Below are 17,967 nucleotides of genomic sequence, written 5' to 3'. Positions count from 1 at the left end.
GGCACTCACGTCGTGATCAGCAGAATGAAAATATTTAGACAGATTGGGCATTATTACTATTTATATATATTGGTATATACATTTATACCAATAGTATGGGGTATTATAGTGATAAATGCAAAGGGGGAAAGAAAGTGAATGCATTAACGGTGACCTGAGGAAGTCTGTGTGTGAATGAGATCAATCAGCCAGGAGCTCTTTAGCCAAAACGAATAAACATCCTTCCTTCTTGTGCTATGGACACTGTGATGTGTTGATGGATATGGATGGTATGGAATGGATGTAATGATGGGTTGGTGGTTGGGCTACATGATCTTAGAGGTCTATTTCAACCCGAATGATTCTATGATTCTATGTTAGAACCCTATCACATAATCAAATCAAAACATTGATTCTATCTCTCAAAGTCTCTGAAGAGTTAACACCAGATTATCCTTTCTGGGATCTTCCACAGCAATTATTCCAGGAAAGCTATTAAGACAAAGGGAACCAGTGCCCAGCAGGTACCAGAACTGTCTTAACAACTGGAACTGAAAATACTGTAAGTTGGTGCATTATATGCCAATAGACATCCAAAAAGTCCACTGTCTTTGTCAGTTTGGTCACTGGGAACCTATGTGCTCCTGAAAGTTGGTTTAGGAGAGCAGGGATTGAACATTGAGCCATACTAGGGGCTTTGGAAAGGGAGAACTTGGTATTGATAGTTAGTAGCAATTATGACTTTAATGATAACAAATTCAATTGTGCTAACTTAGCATAAGGAAGCTCAGACAAGCCATTGACACATGGAAGACAAGTGTATTTACAGTAATATTTGTACACGAGCATAAAAAACAGTAGCCTTTAATTAATCATATACACTTTAGGACACAAGACTCTTCTCAGGGGAATATTTCTATTCCTGCCATGACATTGCAGACTGTAATGCTGCTTAAATAACAATGGGATGGATGTTTCAGGATAAAAGCTGTCTTCTACATTCATAACAGGGTAGGCTGTAAATATATACATTTCAAAGTCGTAGGATAGGCTGACAGCAAGTGATTTATCTCTAACCATACAACACATACCATGCCCACAGAGTATACAACATTATGTACATATGGAACATATACACTGGTGCCTGTAGGTGAATATTCACATTAGTGCTGATACACAAACACAGGCATGAAATCAGTACACAGAGTCTCTCTCCATCCTTTTATATACACAGTTCTTTCTCATTCACTGTAGGTTTAGGACTTTACATGCAGAGCCTGAAAAACAAGGTAGTGCTTGGAGAAAATGTTCCCCTGCAGAGACAGAAAATCTGAAGACACCGGGAACAGCTGAAAGGCAGAAGGTTACCTCATCTTATCAATGGGTTTATTTTCCTCACAGGTAGCAAATCCTTTTGCACAGAGTAGAGCTGTCTCTTAGCCACTGCCTCAGCAAAGCTTGGGTCAGTGATGGTCTTGCTCATGTTATGGTCCTAATAGGTGCAGTTGTTGGTTCCCTTGTACGTAATAACGTATTACTAGCAATACGTTGAGTTTGCCCAAGATGGGTAGGTATTCAACTTGAACAAGGATGAAGCCCAGGTGTTGATGGCCAGATTAATTGTCAGAACGCCCAGGATGTTGAGTACAAATCCAGCTTTGGCCTGGAATTACAAAGCAAAAGTGTTATTAATTGAACTGAATGCTCTTCTTTCTTCCATGCTGATTTGGCTTGTTTTATGGTTAGTTTTTCTGACTTCCCTCTTTGGCTCCTCCAGACCTCCATCAAATTACATTTAAACTGGTTTCCTTCACGAGATACAATCTGTAGAATGGAAACTGGACTTCCATTAGATAGAGATTTTAAGCTAGAAGTCCTGAAATCCTTTTCGTCTGCCTATGTAGAACCTTCTCCTCTCACCTGGTATTGGTATCTGGTGTTATATATTGGAGAAGTTACCTAGAGACAAGACATCCATGTCCATCTTTCTTTGTTATATCAGGGCAGCCTTGTGAGAGGTGTAGGCTTTGCCCTGGTCACTGCAGAAGGACTGTAGAGATTACACACCTCCTCGACATCCCTGATTGTATCTACAGTGGGCTTTTGGAACAGTTTCACATTGCCACTTCTCACTGACAGCAAGCGGCCATTGGAGCATCTTCAAGAAGTCTTGAATGTTTTCTTAAAGCTCAATAGCTTCTTGATAAAGCTGTAAATGCATACTTTATTAATGTATAAAGTGGGACCCCTATATATAGAGGGACACCTAATTAATTCAGACATTTATATTTGTCTTTCCATTTGACTACAGAAGGGTGAGTTTGCTAACACTCTTCCAAGAAGAACCAATATTGGGGGGAGGGGGGGGGGGGGGAGAAAAAAAAGTTCAAAACTAGTGATGAAAATGCTGAAAAGAATGTGTTTTTCTCACCATGTCTATAACCTTGAGGTGTCCATATGAGAAGACAATGGCGTTAGGGGGAGTGGCCACTGGGAGCATGAACGCCAACGATGCTGAAAGTGTACAGGGCAGCATGACATAGAGTGGATTGAGGCAGATGGATTGAGCCTGTGCAAGGAGGGAGAGCACGGGTGATGGTTTTGATACACAAAAATGCATAGAAGCCTTTTGGTAGAATACTGATTGTGTTTGTCCATGCCAGAAATCATTTCTTTAGCAACGTCTACTCAACGCCTTTGCGCAGCAGCAGCAAGAATTGTTTTTGTGCTCAATGCTTTGTGTTTCTGATTGTGGATTTTGAATCACTGCTATGGTATAAATTCATAATAATGACTGTATTTGACTCAAAAACCAGGAAAGAATATGAAGTGCCTTCAAACGGATTGTGAGCAAAACTAAATTATCGGTGGAAACTCTGGAGGTGAGGGGGTCATCTTGGGGATTATTGGAGTCTGTGTCCCATACAAAAAGGTTTTGATAGTTCTTACTCCAGTGTCAATCTGGAGCCACCATTTCACACTGCAGGACGACGTCTATCATTGCAACAGGAGTTTCCTATGGAAATTCTGAATTAGGTCACAGAGCTTGACTAATGGTGTCATCTTCAGACTTCTGGAAGGCCAGTGGTTGGAGTGAAATACAGTAATGGAATGTTACAGGGAAACAAATGCTGCTGCTGCTGCTGTCTCTGTACAGAACAAATAGGGAAAACGAGTACAGCTGGCAGTGACCTCATGGGGTTATTTAGGCCAGAAGCCAAAGTGTACTATGCCACAGAGTTTAATCCCTTTACTTTTTCCCAGCAATGATTTTAGGAAGGTTGAACTGAGCACATGGTGTGTGTGAATTTATAAGCATTCACATACATATGTATTTGTTTAAAGTCTTGCCTCCTGATCAGATACATGAGCCGGTGCTTGGTGGTGTCAGCCAGCCACCTCTCATCACTGAGCATACACCTGCCTGAAAGCTGCCCTTACAAGAGCGTTTTGAACTCACCATTGAAGCCAGGATAGGGAGAAAGAGGGTGGTGGTGGCCACGTTGCTGGCACATTCAGTGAAAGTAGCAATAAGGAGACACAACAGGAACGCAATGGCTGGATGAGGGATATTCTCCAGAGGAGTCAGTTTGGTACCCAACCATCCGGACAGACCGGATTCCTGTGACAGAGGAAGAATGCCTGTCAGAATAGTAGGCTGATGAAGAAGAACCCGTATCGCAATCCAACCATGTTTCCCTCATCAATTCTACCCCGTGGAACTCTACAGCATGTAGAGGCTGTAAGGACTGTGTGGGAGACACATCCTGGAAGTGTTACCTTCTCCTGCTTGCCACATTGGTTAAATTGCATTTAATAGAATCTTCAGTGTAATGGGGTATTTTCTTAACCACCCACTCTTCTAGAAACACAGTTAATTGTGCTGCTGTGCTGTAGCATGCTGTTTGCCTGGGCTACAAAACACATCTCATCATAGGACTGCTCCTAAGGATGAAATCTGTTGGAGGAAACGTGTGTTTGGTGCTCCCAGCGTGCCCTCTTGTGTTCTGGGAGAGCATATGTGAAAAGCAGAGGAGAAATCACCCCCGGAGAGCAGGTAAGCAGAGGAATGTTACCTCACTGCCTTTGGCCAAGGCGAAGCCACCTCCCAGCAGGAACACGATGTTCCATGGCATTTTCTCATGAACTACTTTCCAGTTAAGGAGAGCTGGAGGTGCTCGGATCTTTGTCTTGCCGCCTACAATCCAAACAAGAATTGGTTGTATATTATATTCTCCAGAGAAAGTGGTAGTTGTCAGTGAGAGGTGGGCTTGGTTGGAATATGAGGACATATTTCTGTCAGCAGGATTTTATGCCTTCAGTAAGCTTACCTGTCTGCTGTTTGATAGCGAATTCAGAAGGGATGATGAACAGCAAAAATGAAATGAAGATGGCAACTGTAGCATCAGAGACAAAGCTGCAATGGATCAGTCAGAGAATTGGTGGTGTTTTAGGTGCATGAGGAACTAAAGAAACTGGATAATGCAATAAGAAGTGCAAATTTTACTTCTAATCTTGGTATGATCATGGAATATCCCGAGTTGGAAGGGACCCATAAGGATCATCAAGTCCAAATCTGATGCCACACAGGACTACCCAGAATGATGCTACTGTTAGATTAAAGATTAATTCACAGCCTAGGCAAGGATTCACCAGCAGGGAATCCTCATAAAAATCGTTTGGGAAGAGAACAGCTAGGCTATGCATTCTGATTCAGTTGTTTCCTGATATAATTTAGCTCAGAGCAAGGGGGAGAAGGGATGGTACCTCGTATCGTTTTTGTTGAAGAGGACAGTTGCCCAGCCTGGTATGAAGCCGGGTTCTCTCGTAAACCAGAGCAGTACCAGTAGGATGAAGAGGACCAGGACTGCAATCTCTGCAAATTTCATGGAACCCAGTTTCTTGTTCTCGTCCTTGATAATTTGATAGGCCTGTTGCTCCTTGTTCTTTGCAGAGGGATCCCTCACACAACCAAAATTCTTCTGAAAACTGGAAAAAATGGGCAATATCAAAGAAATTTGCCAGACATCTTAAGAGTTAAGAATACAAACTTTGTAACTGTTGTATTGTATATAAATATGTGTTAATATGAATTATATATATATAATGATTGTGACATCAGCAGCCAGAGATGTGGATGATAGCTGTATTGCATTCTGTGCTGCCAAGGCTAAAAAAAACACTTTCCTGCCCCTAAAAACTCATTGTCAGGTATTGAGAAAGCTCTTTCCAGTTGAAAGAGGTTGAGGATAATACCAAAGTGGTAGTCCAGGTGTCACGTTGGTAATGAAAGCTGTTTGCATGGGGTGTTTGCTGGGAGCTGACACAATGCTAATCCTGCAGCTCTGCACAGCTTTCGTCATGAGGGAATTTACCAGCTCTATCCTGAAATCAATTTCCTGGTTTGAAGCACAGCAATCTTGTAGGACATGAAAGCAATGCAGCAGAACAGGTTGCGTGCAGCTGGAGCTCCCTTTTTCCAGCTACAGAGTGTATTTTGACGGGATTTCATCAGGTTATTGGAAAAAATAATTGCAGTATTTTAACAGATACTCAGTGTGCAGTGCTGTTGGTCTCTGTTGTGTCTGAACGCTCCTCTATTTGGTGTGTAAACATCAAGCGTAGGCTTATCAATGAAAGAATCACTTGTGGTACAGTACATAATGAGTACCTGTGCTCTGTGCTCTAGTATGAGAAGGGTACTTACTTAAAGCCCAAGAACAGAATTTGCAGCCAAATCCAGGCCAAAATCAGCAGCACAACCATGGTGGGAAAAGCAAAAGAGAACCAAGAGGCGAAGTTGATGACGTTGTCATTGTTGGGAAAGATCCTGCAAAAATGTAGGGGGCTGTCAGCATCCCAAACTCTGCAGACTCTTCTGTATTCAAAAACAGGGGGTGTTTTTGATCTCCCCAAGGAAGAGAAGCCAACTTCCCTTGCAGAGTTAGCAAACTGATACTTTCCTTCTCTGTATGAACTAGAAGTCAGCTGGAGCAGAAAGATGCATCTTAATAGATGTGTATTCCCAAATCCAACCAGACTTACTCATCAACTTGTCCCTTCAGCACCAGATTTGGTGTTGTCCCAGTCAAAGTTGCAATCCCTCCAATACTGGCTGCGTAACAAATTGCGAGAGACATTCCCTTGCAGAGTTTCTTGTGCTTCTCGTCTGCAGGGTGTTCATTTCTCTCTTTGTCTTCCTCAGCTGCCAGAACATGGTTATTACCTAGGTCCCAAGATAGGAGTGAGGGGGTTACAGAAGCTACATTGGATAGGAAAAGATCTTCTGTCTGTAAAATTGTGTAATTGAAGGCTAGGACACAATGGACTCAGACTCAGAGGAGCCAAATTTCCTTGTTTTAGGAGGCTGGCATTGTTAATTCTTTGACATTCTGTCAATTTTTACTGGTCGCTGGTGAAAATAACCGTTTTTCAGGAGAAGTTGATGTGATGAAGTCTGAAGAGAGATTGCTGTGTGATTATGTATCTTTGGATTAGAGAGATCATTCTTTGGATTAGAAAGATCATTTTAATCTCTAACCTTCAGGCATGCAATAGGCCAGAATCTGTCCCTCAGAGATGGACTACTGTCTGAAGAGTTACGCAGCAGATTACAGTGGAACTAACATAATATATGGGGAAATATCAAACCTAATGTGAGGTCTTCAGCTAATGGAGTGCTTATACATGTTGTTTTATTGAGCTATTGACCTTCATCCAAGTCAGTGGAACTTATTGTGCCTTTGATTCATGGAAGAGCCTCACAATTGCTGCAAGGAACAGTCAGGATGTTTTAGACACATTCCTTTTTCAGAATTTAGTAGCAACAACTGTGCTGGTGAAAAGGCATCAGGACATCCTCCATTATCCCAAAGAGAAAAATGCCCAGAGCCCATTCACCTTTTTCCTCTGTTTCTTTGAAGCTGTTTGATTTCGTTGGCTCTTCTTGCAGTTCAAAGGCCTTGTTGTCATTCTCAAACACTTGGTTGGCTGCTTCAGACTCCATTTCTGACTTGTGCAGCTGATCCAGAACTGCCTGTGCTATGGGCACCATCATGGCGGTGGTGGCTGTATTGCTGATCCACATGGACAGGAATGCAGTCACGAGCATGAAACCCATCAGAAGTCTGAAACAAATGGGTTAGAAGAAGCCAGGTCAGAACTCATGGCTTCCATGCCCTTTTCTGTAACAAAGCTTTGTTTACAAATGGTAGGTTTGGAAAATGCCTAGCAATCAGTTTAAACAATACGGAAAATGATCTCTTTATATTTTTTTTCGTAGATTTATCCTACCTCTATAATTTAAGAGTCTCTTCTTGCTCATATAAAATTCTAATCCTTGGTTCAGTATTACTCTGTTATTTGTCTCAAAATTATTCTTTAGATGAGATGTAGATTATACGTCAGATGAAATGGGTTTTATCTTATATGCATTTTCATTCTACTGCTTTGTAATTTCCTTCTATATTCCGTCTTCTTATGATCTGGGACAAATTAAATAGGGTAATGTAGCCTCTGCATGGCTTAAATCTCCAGTCTGGCAAACAGTTGTTGTTTCCAAAACAAGCATCCCCCCATTTTCTCTTCTCCTTGCAATCAATACAGCATTTATAGAGTAGATGTTTTCTGTATTTCAGCCATAGACCTTCCTAACTGTCACAAGCTGTGCTCCTGCCCAAGCCCAGTAGCACCCCTGACTTTTCAGAATTGACTTCAGGCAATGCTGATAGGAAGTAATGCCATGAAATCCTCTATCCCACATCATTTTTTTGTGACTGTTACTCACAGGGCTGGTCTGACACCAGTGATGAGCAAGACCCGCAGAGCAACGCGCTTGTGTAGGTTCCAGTTCTCAATAGCAATAGCCATCAGCAGTCCCCCAATAAAAAGCATATTGGTGTCCTTCAAATACTCCCTGCAGACCTACAACATGGAGCAAGGGGGAGAGAACAGTGACAAGAAACCACTGGATAGAAAGGTGTTTTCTGAGGGGGCACCTTGTCCCAGAGTCATTAGTATGCTAACTGTTGGTTGCATCTGATTAATGGATTTGCTTCAATTTCAGATTAGCAGCTCCACTCTGGGCACAAGCAGGCTCTATCCCATGAACAGAATATATTTTCTACGTAACATCAGTGCAATCTTTTCCTCTTTGATCTGCACTCTGGAAATCCCCCTGGCTGAAGTACCCAAATAAGAGATGGCCAATAAAAACCAATAACAAACAAGACCCCAGTCTCTTACTGCTGTTGAATCCATGATATTCATCATTGGGAAGAGCAGGACGGGAAGGAGTGCTGTGACAGCCAGTGGCAAAGCTTCCGTGCACCACAGCAGTGCCATCAGGATGATAACGTAACCACATTGGGCCTCCTGGAAGAAGAGAGTGCACACAGTCAGGATGGATGGACTCTACACCTCACTTAAGCTCTGAGAAGGCAACAGCCTGTCATATTCATTGCCTGATAAAGGGATTTGGAAAAAGGTTGTTTTCTGTCTTTTTCTCCCATCTGTCCCCCTAGCTGTGCAGATCCTAATCCAATGACAAACTACTCAACAACCTTGTCAAAACCATGGGGGGAGATTGGGACCTTTGGTGGGGAAAGACAAGAGATAGATAACTTTGAACCTTTTATGATAAGGAATTGACAGTCCCTGCATAGATGTCTTGGTTTTGCTGATGCTGGTATTCTCTGTTTTGTTTCTTTTTCATTTCTGGCTTTGATTTGCAGAAGCAATCTTCAATCCAGTCAAGGTTTCCCCCACTTTTTCCTCTGCATGCTTCAGGATGTGGCCCTCGTGAACCTCTGGTAGGTTAAACAGCCTGAGTTCTTTCTACTGGAAATACTGTTATCTGTTTTTTAAAATCAGATTTTTAGCTTAGTGCAGACTTTGAAATGCTGACAAACTGGTCATGGGTCAATTTCGTCTTCCATTGACTTTGAGTTATTTCTTTGAAGAAGGTATGATCTCATGTTTCACGTTATCTTTTTTTTTCTTTTTTTTTTTTTTTTTCCTGAGGAAACAGGCATGGTTTTGCTGCAGACAACCACTCTGAATTTTATACAAGACTATTTAACTCAACCTCGGGCACTAGAAGGATTCAAAATACCATATCACAACATGGTATACTGCTAGGCTGCTGGGAAAAAAAACATGGGAAAGTGACAATGCAGCATACATTGGCTTCCTTAATTTGGAGCTAGCAAAATAATAGGTGCCAGCAGCTGTCAGAGCAAAGGATTTGGAAGAAAAAAGTTCTTGTGTGGTCTTGGATTGAGAATGTCCACTCAAAATACACAGAATGGAGAGAACAAATGAAAGCGTACCAATGTTTATTGACTAAATAGTTAAGAGAAAGCAATGGAAAAGGTGACAGCTTTAGTACAGGGGTTTAAACCAAGGAATAATGGAGGAAAGCAATCTTCATGGTACGTTGCCAGGGATGGAAGAGTAATACCGGCAGAGATTCCTGAAGAGATTTAAGGCCTTTTAAGCCTTATCTTGAATGAGAGTGGCAGTAACCTTAATTATTGGTTCTATCAAGCACTGAAGACAGTTTCCCACTCTGATGGTCCCTTTTCTCCCTTATTTTACTGTTATGAAGATACACCCGTGGGTGGCACCAGTGGGAAATACAGATTGACAAAACCAAGGGCTGATTGTCTGGTAACAGCAACCCCAGGAACAGATGAAAAGCAACACTCCTATTTCTGGATACTTCAGAAAGTTTATGATCCAGATCTCTTTTAACTTCTCTAACACTTTGGCCTGTAGAAAGCTAATTAGAAAAAAAAAAAGAAAAAAGAAAAAAAAAAGTCTGTTATTTTTTGTCTTTTTAGTAAGCTTTTAAGTGACAGTTTAAGCTATTTTATTTGCATAGCAAGGGAAGAGGAGGACATGCCTGATCAGTTACTGCATTTCTCCTCCCACCAGTGCCACTCCATTGTTTGTGCTTGCAACCCTCTGGCCCAAGCTCCAGAAACTCTCTTAATCATTGGTCTGGTGAAAAGAATGGATTCTACAGGAAAAAAAAATAAGAGCAGTGAGGAAGAAGGGGCTGCACAAAAAGAGTGGAGCGAAGAATGGGGAAGAATTGGGAAGGAGACCAGAAGCTGAGGGTCAGCGGGGATCAAAGGGAGGAGGTAGGACTTGGCATTCAGAGAGCAGAAGTGACGGGAGAGGGGACTGGGAGTGGAATGAGAGACCTGAAGACCAGAGGTTAGACCTGTCTGCATGAGGAGAGCGGGAGAAATGAGTGGGAGTGAAGATTAATCCAACTGCTGGAGCTCTGCCTGCTCTCAGTGCTGCGTTTGAGTGATCAATGGCTCAGAGATACCTGCCCTACTGCTACAGGCTTTCGCAATTCACTTCCTCTGAAGGAATGTTAAGCATTCTGTCTTTCAAAATGTGACATTTTAATATTTTAAATCTTCTTTTTGTTGTTTTCTTTGCCTCCTTTTTTTTGGAAGTTTGTTATGGAAATAATGATGGGAAGAGTGAAATACAATATATTTTTTTTTCCCTGATGTAACAGATTTCCTTATCCATCCGAGTGTGAGAGACAACTCTCTTACGTGGCAGCAATGATGAGAAAAAATACCCAACGCTGAAAGAGGACGTGAATGGGGTACTGATAGAAAATCAGAAGGTGATTTGGAATCGATCCTTAGAAGGTAAATTATATTCATGGTCCCTTCCAGCTCTGGATATGCTGTGATTCTATGAGGTGCCTCTCAGAAAGAATTTGCACGGTCTTTTTTATAGGAACGCCTCTAAGGAGATATTTCGCTCTCGGATTCAGTGTAAAAGGTTCTTACCTTGGTAGGAACAGCCAGAGGCAGTGGCAAGAAGACAAGGGGCACCAGGATGATGACCAGGTATTTCCTGAAGGCAAGAGCCACCTGCCAGCAGGGAGCCATGGTGGAGCTGGCCCGGTGCTGAAAGGCCCAGCGCTGCTCCCGGGGACTATATAAACACGCGGCAATATTAAACATTGACCTCTGGCAGCTGGGTGTTGTTTTTGGATGTAATCAGAGAAAGAAGGAAGAGAACAAAGAAGGGAGGGGACAGCAAAAGAGTGTCAGATCAGGAACTTTCTTACAACAGCCTTTCTGATAACCAGTAAATCCGGGAGGAGATTAACTCCTTGCACCCAGGTCGTTCTTCAGAAGCATCCTGAGAGGTCCTCCACTTTGTTCAAGTGTTGGTCTTTCATCATGCCTTCTGTCAATAGCTGTGTCCCGTAAAAAAAGGACAGAAACCTCACAACAGTTTTCTTCTGCTCTGTTTAAAGGGTGGCGCTTCTGGCCACCCAGAACAGGTCGGTATGTTATACGAAATGCCTTGGGCTAAAGAGGGAAAGTAATAACTCCTCCTGGCTTGGCCTGTTGTGTGTGAATGCAGTGGGCAAGGCTTGGCTACAAAGCCAAAATTTGCAAGCATCAGACTATGGGTTTTTTCACCTTTCCTACCTATCAGGTTTTTAGGCACAGCTGTGGTAGCTCATAGGGCAATTATTATTATTATTAATATTATTATTATTATTTAAAGTGAATTTAGGAAATCTGGGAAATTGGTGGCAATTTTGATCCCAATTGCAAAAAACTTCCAACGGTGAATTATTTGGTTCTGTAAGTACACAGGAACTGAGTGGAAGCTGTTAGTTCCAAAGGGAGCATCCTTTTAATGCCACCTGGATGTCTTTAATTGGTAGACCGTGCCTGTAGAGCTTTCATATCACGTTGACGTTTCCATTTCATTGGTATTAATTGTCACAGCTCTGTTTATAGCTTGGTCAAGCAGAGAGAGAAGAGAAGCAAAGACCTTAGGTCATCTGCTGGTAGCTCCACCAAAAGCTTCTGGTGGATATTAGGAAAAAAACTTCTCTGAAGAGTGGTGATGCTTTGGCACAGCTGCCCAGGGAGTGGTGGGATCCCCACCCCTGGAGGTGTTTGAGAGCTGTGGAGATGTGGCACTGAGGGATGTGGGCATTGTAGGGGTGGGCTGGGGTTGGACTTGGAGATCCGAGAGGTCTTTTCCAACCTGAATGGTTCTGTGATGTTGTGGTTAACACTCCTTCAGTGGTGTTGAAGGTGTGATGCCAGTTTACATTAAGTTGGAACTACTCCGGTTTATGTAAACGGGTTAATCTCATACTCTGAATTGTGCTTTTGAAGTGTTGATTTAAAGCACTTGTTCTTTGTTTACAGATCTTGTCTTCCAGGCACCAAACCCTGATTTAGTTTGGATAAAAGGAAAAGGTTGTTTAGGATAAGGGCGGTGAGGCATTGGCGCATATTGCCCAGAGAGGTGGTGGTGCCCATCCCTGCAGACCCCAGGGTCAGGATGGAGAGCTGTGAGCACTGATGGAGCTGTGGGTGTCCCTATGCATTGCAGGCAGTGGGACCAGATGGCCCTTGGGAGTCCCTTCCAACTTCAATCCTATAAAACCAATCAAGCTGATTACACGTTGCTAACTACAACACCTCCCAGGTTCTAATGCATTTTCCCAGATTCTTATGCGTTTAAGTGGTTGATTACAGCTCGAAGATCAGCACAACATCAGGCAGGGAATCGAAATAGCTTTAATCACCGCTCAGAAACCCACCAGCAGGGACCCCCAGCAACGCAGAACGACGCACGAAGGAGGAAAGCACCGCATCCCTGCGATCCTCCCCACTCCCATCTGTGGGGCGGAGCTGGAGGTGGGGCCGCTCTGTCGGTCGCTCCGCCCGTTCCTCCGCAGCCATGGCCGCCCCGTCGGATCCCCCCACCGCCGCCACCCCCCCCGCACCGCCGCCCCCCGCCCGCCGCTGCCTCCCCGCTCCCTCCGTGGAGCCGCTGCTCTTCCTCGCCACGCTGGCTCTCGGTTTGCAGGTCCCGCTGGCCACCCAGTACCTATGGGATCGGCTGGGGGCCGAGCGCGGCTACGTGGGGCCCAATGGCAGCAGCCCCCACGGCTGCGGGAACGGCAGCGGAGCCGTCGATCCGCTGCGGGAGGTGGGGAGCGCTCGGGGAGGGCGGCGGGGAGCTCTCGGGATGGCCGTGCCCACCCCGTCACGGTGCGTTTCTCTTTCAGGAGGTGGAAGCGTTGGTCGCCCATTGGAACCTCTGCATCAATCTGGGGGGTTTCTTCGTGGGGCTCTTCTCGGTGACGCTCTTCGGGCCCTGGAGTGACAGCGTGGGCCGGCGGCCGGTGCTGGTGCTGCCGGCGGTGGGCATGGCGGTGCAGGCGGTTGTGTACCTCCTCGTCATGTACCTGCGGCTGCACGTCGCCTACCTGCTCCTGGGGCGCATCATCAGCGGTCTGCTGGGGGACTACAACCTGATCCTGGCCGGCTGCTTCGCTTCCGTGGCCGATAGCAGCAACCAACGCACGCGCACCTTCCGCGTGGCCATCCTCGAGGCCTGCCTTGGCGTGGCGGGGATGGTGGCCAGCGTTGGCGGTGGCCAATGGCGCAAAGCTGAGGGTTATATCAACCCCTTCTGGCTGGTGCTGGCCGCCAGCCTCGCTGCTGCCCTCTATGCTGCTTTGTGTCTGCAGGAAACGGTGAAGCAGCGGAGAGCGGCCAAGCTGTTGACTCTCCAACACTACAAGGCTGTCTATAAGCTGTACACGGCCCCGGAAGACTTGAGCTCCAGGAGGAAGCTTGCCCTTTACTCCTTGGCTTTCTTTCTTCTTGTCACTGTGCATTTTGGAACCAAGGACCTCTATGTTTTGTATGAACTCGGCTCCCCACTCTGCTGGGCCTCAGATCTCATTGGGTACGGCTCAGCTGCCAGCTATCTGGCATACCTGAGCAGCCTTGGGGGACTGCGGCTGCTGCAGCTCTGCCTGGAGGACACCTGGGTGGCAGAGATAGGACTCATCTCCAATATTGCTGGGCTGGTGGTGATTTCTCTTGCTACTACAACACCACTGATGTTTACAGGTGACGCAGAGCTCTTAAATCCCTGTATCTTGGGGGCGTAGCTTGGAGATGCCAGTTGATCATAGAATCACAGAGTCATGGGAGATCCCAAGTTGGAGGGGATCCATATGGATCATTGAGTCCAACTGAGCAACACAGCTTAGCAGGCATTGCAGGGATGGGTTGATGGTTGAACTCAGTGATCTTAGAGGCCTTTTCTAACCTTAATCTATGATTCTATGATTTTAATTCAACACAACTTCAGCTGAGCTTTCCCTAATGTGCCATATCTTGCTTGCAGGTTACGGGATTATGTTCCTGTCCATGGCAGCTACTCCAGTTATCAGAGCCAAGCTCTCCAAGCTGGTCAGTGAGACGGAGCAGGGTAAGGATTTGGCCTTATGTGCACTTAAGCCAGGTCCCAAAGCACTTGTCTTGGTGCAACATTGAAACCAAACTGGTAGGTTAGTACTTCCCCAACTCCTTTGGGTTCCTGTGCCCATGCATTCACCCTCAAGACCAGGGTGACACTCGAATTTTTTGGGATAGTTGTCAATATTCATCCATTTAGGCTCACTGCATTTTCAAGATGAGGACAAAAAGTAGAAAGCAAGATGGAAAACGTTGTGTTCAAGCTCAGGAACAGGTCATCTACTCATCAATTCGTTTCAAAGGGTTTGAGGAGCAAGAGTTAAATGGATTATATAACGAGCGGATATTAGTGATTTCCCTGGCCGTGACTTTTCTCTGTAGATCAGTAACAGTGGGAAGAAACTTAGCGTTGTTAGAGGGTTATATCATTGACCATGGTGAAAGATCATGGATAACCCCGAGGAGGAGTGTGTTTGCCTTTTGTCCAGGAATTCATTAGAAAAGCTTACACTTGCTGTTACAGGCTGCATGGAAATGCTTCTGCAGGCAGGGAGGGGGGAAGTGAGATGGAATAGACCTGAGGGTGACGTTGCAAAATTGGATTTCTTGCATTAGAATGAAGGTGGCATGCACTTGATACCAGATTTATGATACTAAGCCTATAAAATGCAATCCTCTGCTGCACTTAATGTTTAACAAGCGATAAGATGTGCCTGGCAGTAAACAGATTTAGATAACCCTTTCTGAAGCATTGGTAATCCAGCCGATAGATAATGCCCTGGTCAGCTCCTGTGGTGCCATGTCTGGAAGTCGCAGCATTGGTGTTGTTACCTGGCTCTCTCACCATGTGTATCTTACACATCTTGTATCTTTTGCAGGTGCACTCTTCGCCTCTGTTGCCTGTGTGGAAGGGCTGTGCTCACTTGTGGCTACGGGGGTGTTCAACTCCCTCTACCCTTCCACCTTGCACTTCATGAGGGGATTCCCCTTTCTCTTTGGGGCCATCCTTCTCCTTATTCCAGCAGCTATCATGGGGTAACTTACTTCAGATTTCTAAACTGCCATAGAAATTGTGGAGTGTAATATAAGAATGATTATTTAGTCTTAGGGTAAGTGCTCAACAAGTCTTGTTTTCAGTTACGCTTATGGGAAAGCGTTCAGTGCCCCCATCAGCAGAGATGCAGGTTCATTTCACAGAATAATAGAACGTACTGAGGATGGGAAAGACCTCTAAGATCACCAAATCCAATCGCCAACACCATGCCCACTAACCATGTCCCTAATTTCCACCCCCATTTCTTCTGGCATAAGTCCTAGTGATAAGCCTACAGCCTGAGTACTGTGGTGGTCCATGCTCAAAGACCTTCCAAGTCTCGTTCCACTCTTAGAACAGAATCCAAAATCTGCAGTTGAATTTGCACATCCTCCTTTATGGAAGAGATGGAGTTCTCATAGGAGTCTCTGTTCAATTGTTTCTCTACTAATTAAAGCAGAAAGTTTTGTCGTGGTAAGAAATGAATGCCCTAGAAGAGAAAATGCATTGAGGTTTGTGGTAGAAGTGTAACAGCTCCTGGCAGGATCATTTTGTTCTGTTCCTTTGAAACTTCAAAATTGACTTCATTCAGCAAAGTCTCAGTGTGCCTTCATAGCGCTGACTGTTCTTTCTTTCTTTCTTTCTTAGGTGGATAGAAATCCAGGACTCCAACCTTCAGTACAGCCACTTCTCAGATGCTTCCTCGTCCCCTGCAGATGGCTGAGCAGCAGCTTAGCAACGAGGAATTGGCCATTCTGGCAGTGTCTGTCCATAGACTGCTTTTTGTTCTTCACTTGTAGAACAGATCAGTGTATGAGGGACACCTTGGTTGTCCTCACTGATTTTTAAATGCCTGAAAGTTGGAAGTCATGGCTCTGAGTGCCAGGGAAAGCTTGATGTGCAGATGTGAATATCTCCTTGCTCATCACAGAGAGAACCCAAGGGACTACTCAAAAGCCAATCAAGATTAAAAGCAATTGGTAGTCATTTGCAAGGCCAGTAGTGGTTGGGTTGGGTTTGTCTGGATTGAGTTTGGTTGGGTTGGTTGAGTTTGATTGGTTGGGTTGTGTTGGGTTTGTTTGGGTTGAAATTGCTTGGTTGGGTTTAATTGGGTTGGGTTGGGTTGAGTTGGGTTTGTTTGGGTTGAAATTGATTGGTTGGGTTTAATTAGTTTGGGTTGGGTTGAGTTTGGTTCATAAGGTGAGGGTGGGGATGGATAACGAGAGGGAGAGAGAGAGTTGAATTCTGGCTTAATTGGTACTCTCCTCTGAGTACTACAGTGTGCAGCAGTTGGTGTGGGTGAAGACCAGACCAGAGCCTGCAGGGTGAGGTAGCCTGGCAGTGTTCTCCTGAGAAAAACATCTGTGCTCCAAATCAGTGTGTTGTGGTTAAAAGTCATGTTCCAGGCCAGTAATTTTCAATGGGAGTTTTACTGCTAGAAGTGCTTGTTGCTATGAGTGCCAGTGGCATGTCCGTCTGTCTACAACTCACACCAGCTCAGGTTGGATATTAGGAAAAAAATATTCTCTGCAAGTGTGGTGATGCAGTGGCACAGCTGCTCAGGGAGGTGGGGCAGTCCCCATCCTGGAGGTGTTCAGGTGCCGTAGAGATGTGGCACTGAGGGATGTGGTCAGTGGGCATGGTGGGGTGGGTTGGGGATCAGGGAGCCCTTTTCCAACCTGAATGATTCTGTCATTCTGTGACTGTGAAATCAAATCGCAGAGCCAGAAGCAGTTCTTCCTCATCAGCCCATGATGTGTTGGGTTGAGTTGCTAAGGGAACGGTATAAATGTCTTTGGAAGTAAAAGTTCTTTTGTTTAAGGGGCATGATTTTTTGCCAGTGACTTCATGTCTGCCCTTCTCAGGACACGTTGATGCCAACAAGCAAACCTCCACATTTGTGGTATTTGTAATTGTTCTTTTCAAAGCATTAACTATATTGCTTCAGTCCTATTTTCTTCACACTGCCATAAACCAGCAGTTCATTGTACACTGCATTGAACACAGAGTTCAGATGTCTGCAATAATGTGAAATTGCTTAGCAGTCAGATTACCTTCAGAGTGAATAAAAACCCAGTTTTCTTTTATGGCTCTTCCAAAGATTGCTCTTCTCTTGCAGCTGTTGATGAGATTCGCCCTTCCTTGCTCTGTCCTTAACCATGCGTGCAAAAGCCTTATGCATCACTTTGTTCCCTGTTCATTAAGAGTGGGTGATAAAAATAGAATCGGAGAAGTGGGAAGTGGAGAAGTAGGGAGGAACTCTGTGTTACACCACTTGGTCTGCGTGCCTGTGCCGATGGACGTAGGCAGGAGTGATGTGGCCAAGCCCTGGATTAGCTTCCTCCAGGAGCAGGACATGCTGTAAGGGTTGCATGTAGCTGAACCAGTGGAGTCCATGAGTCTGTAGCTCTACCAACAGACTCCACGGCATCCAACAGTAACAGCTAAATGTTGTGCAGTGAAGTGAAACTGCACTCTGCTTTTGTGTCAGCGTACCTGCAAAGGAGAAGTTCAATAGGAGCTATTATGGTCTATTTAGAAAATTGAAGTTTTTCTAGGCTCCCCTCCAAGAACTGCAAGCAAAGACACGATCTGTGCATTGCAGACAGCAGGTAGAGTCCCCGTGATGCAGTGAGCTCCATCAGCCCATGCAAAGATGGACTCAGAATG

General features: G+C 44.8%; 2 protein-coding genes across 3 annotated transcripts; one reads left to right on the top strand and one right to left on the bottom strand.

Moving 5' to 3' along the window:
• Positions 1-778: 778 nt before the first annotated feature.
• Positions 779-10,930, bottom strand: SLC13A2 (solute carrier family 13 member 2). Its single transcript, XM_425404.7, has 12 exons — positions 10,800-10,930; positions 8,224-8,352; positions 7,766-7,902; positions 6,880-7,106; positions 6,025-6,205; positions 5,687-5,809; positions 4,747-4,968; positions 4,311-4,396; positions 4,056-4,177; positions 3,440-3,601; positions 2,411-2,548; positions 779-1,642 (listed from the first exon to the last, which is right to left on the bottom strand). Exons 1-12 carry the CDS (start codon positions 10,899-10,901, stop codon positions 1,517-1,519), a joined length of 1,755 nt encoding a protein of 584 aa, XP_425404.4. The 5' UTR covers positions 10,902-10,930; the 3' UTR covers positions 779-1,516.
• A 1,764-nt stretch (positions 10,931-12,694) lies between these two features.
• SLC46A1 (solute carrier family 46 member 1) lies at positions 12,695-17,384 on the top strand. 2 transcript variants are annotated; one of them, XM_015295757.3, is made up of 5 exons: positions 12,695-12,858; positions 13,061-13,913; positions 14,194-14,277; positions 15,143-15,299; positions 15,946-17,384. In XM_015295757.3, the coding sequence occupies exons 1-5, from the start codon at positions 12,730-12,732 to the stop codon at positions 16,019-16,021; spliced, it is 1,299 nt and encodes a 432-aa protein (XP_015151243.2). In that variant the 5' UTR covers positions 12,695-12,729; the 3' UTR covers positions 16,022-17,384. The 2 variants fall into 2 exon arrangements, with proteins under 2 accessions (XP_015151243.2, NP_001191995.2); NM_001205066.2 differs by having other exon boundaries at positions 12,695-12,981.
• Positions 17,385-17,967: the final 583 nt, after the last annotated feature.

The sequence above is a fragment of the Gallus gallus genome, chromosome 19 (assembly GCF_016699485.2).
Source record: "Gallus gallus isolate bGalGal1 chromosome 19, bGalGal1.mat.broiler.GRCg7b, whole genome shotgun sequence".
Classification (NCBI taxonomy): domain Eukaryota; kingdom Metazoa; phylum Chordata; class Aves; order Galliformes; family Phasianidae; genus Gallus; species Gallus gallus.
The sequence above is the reverse complement of the archived record's forward strand: the minus strand, read 5'-3'. Positions and strand labels throughout refer to the sequence as shown.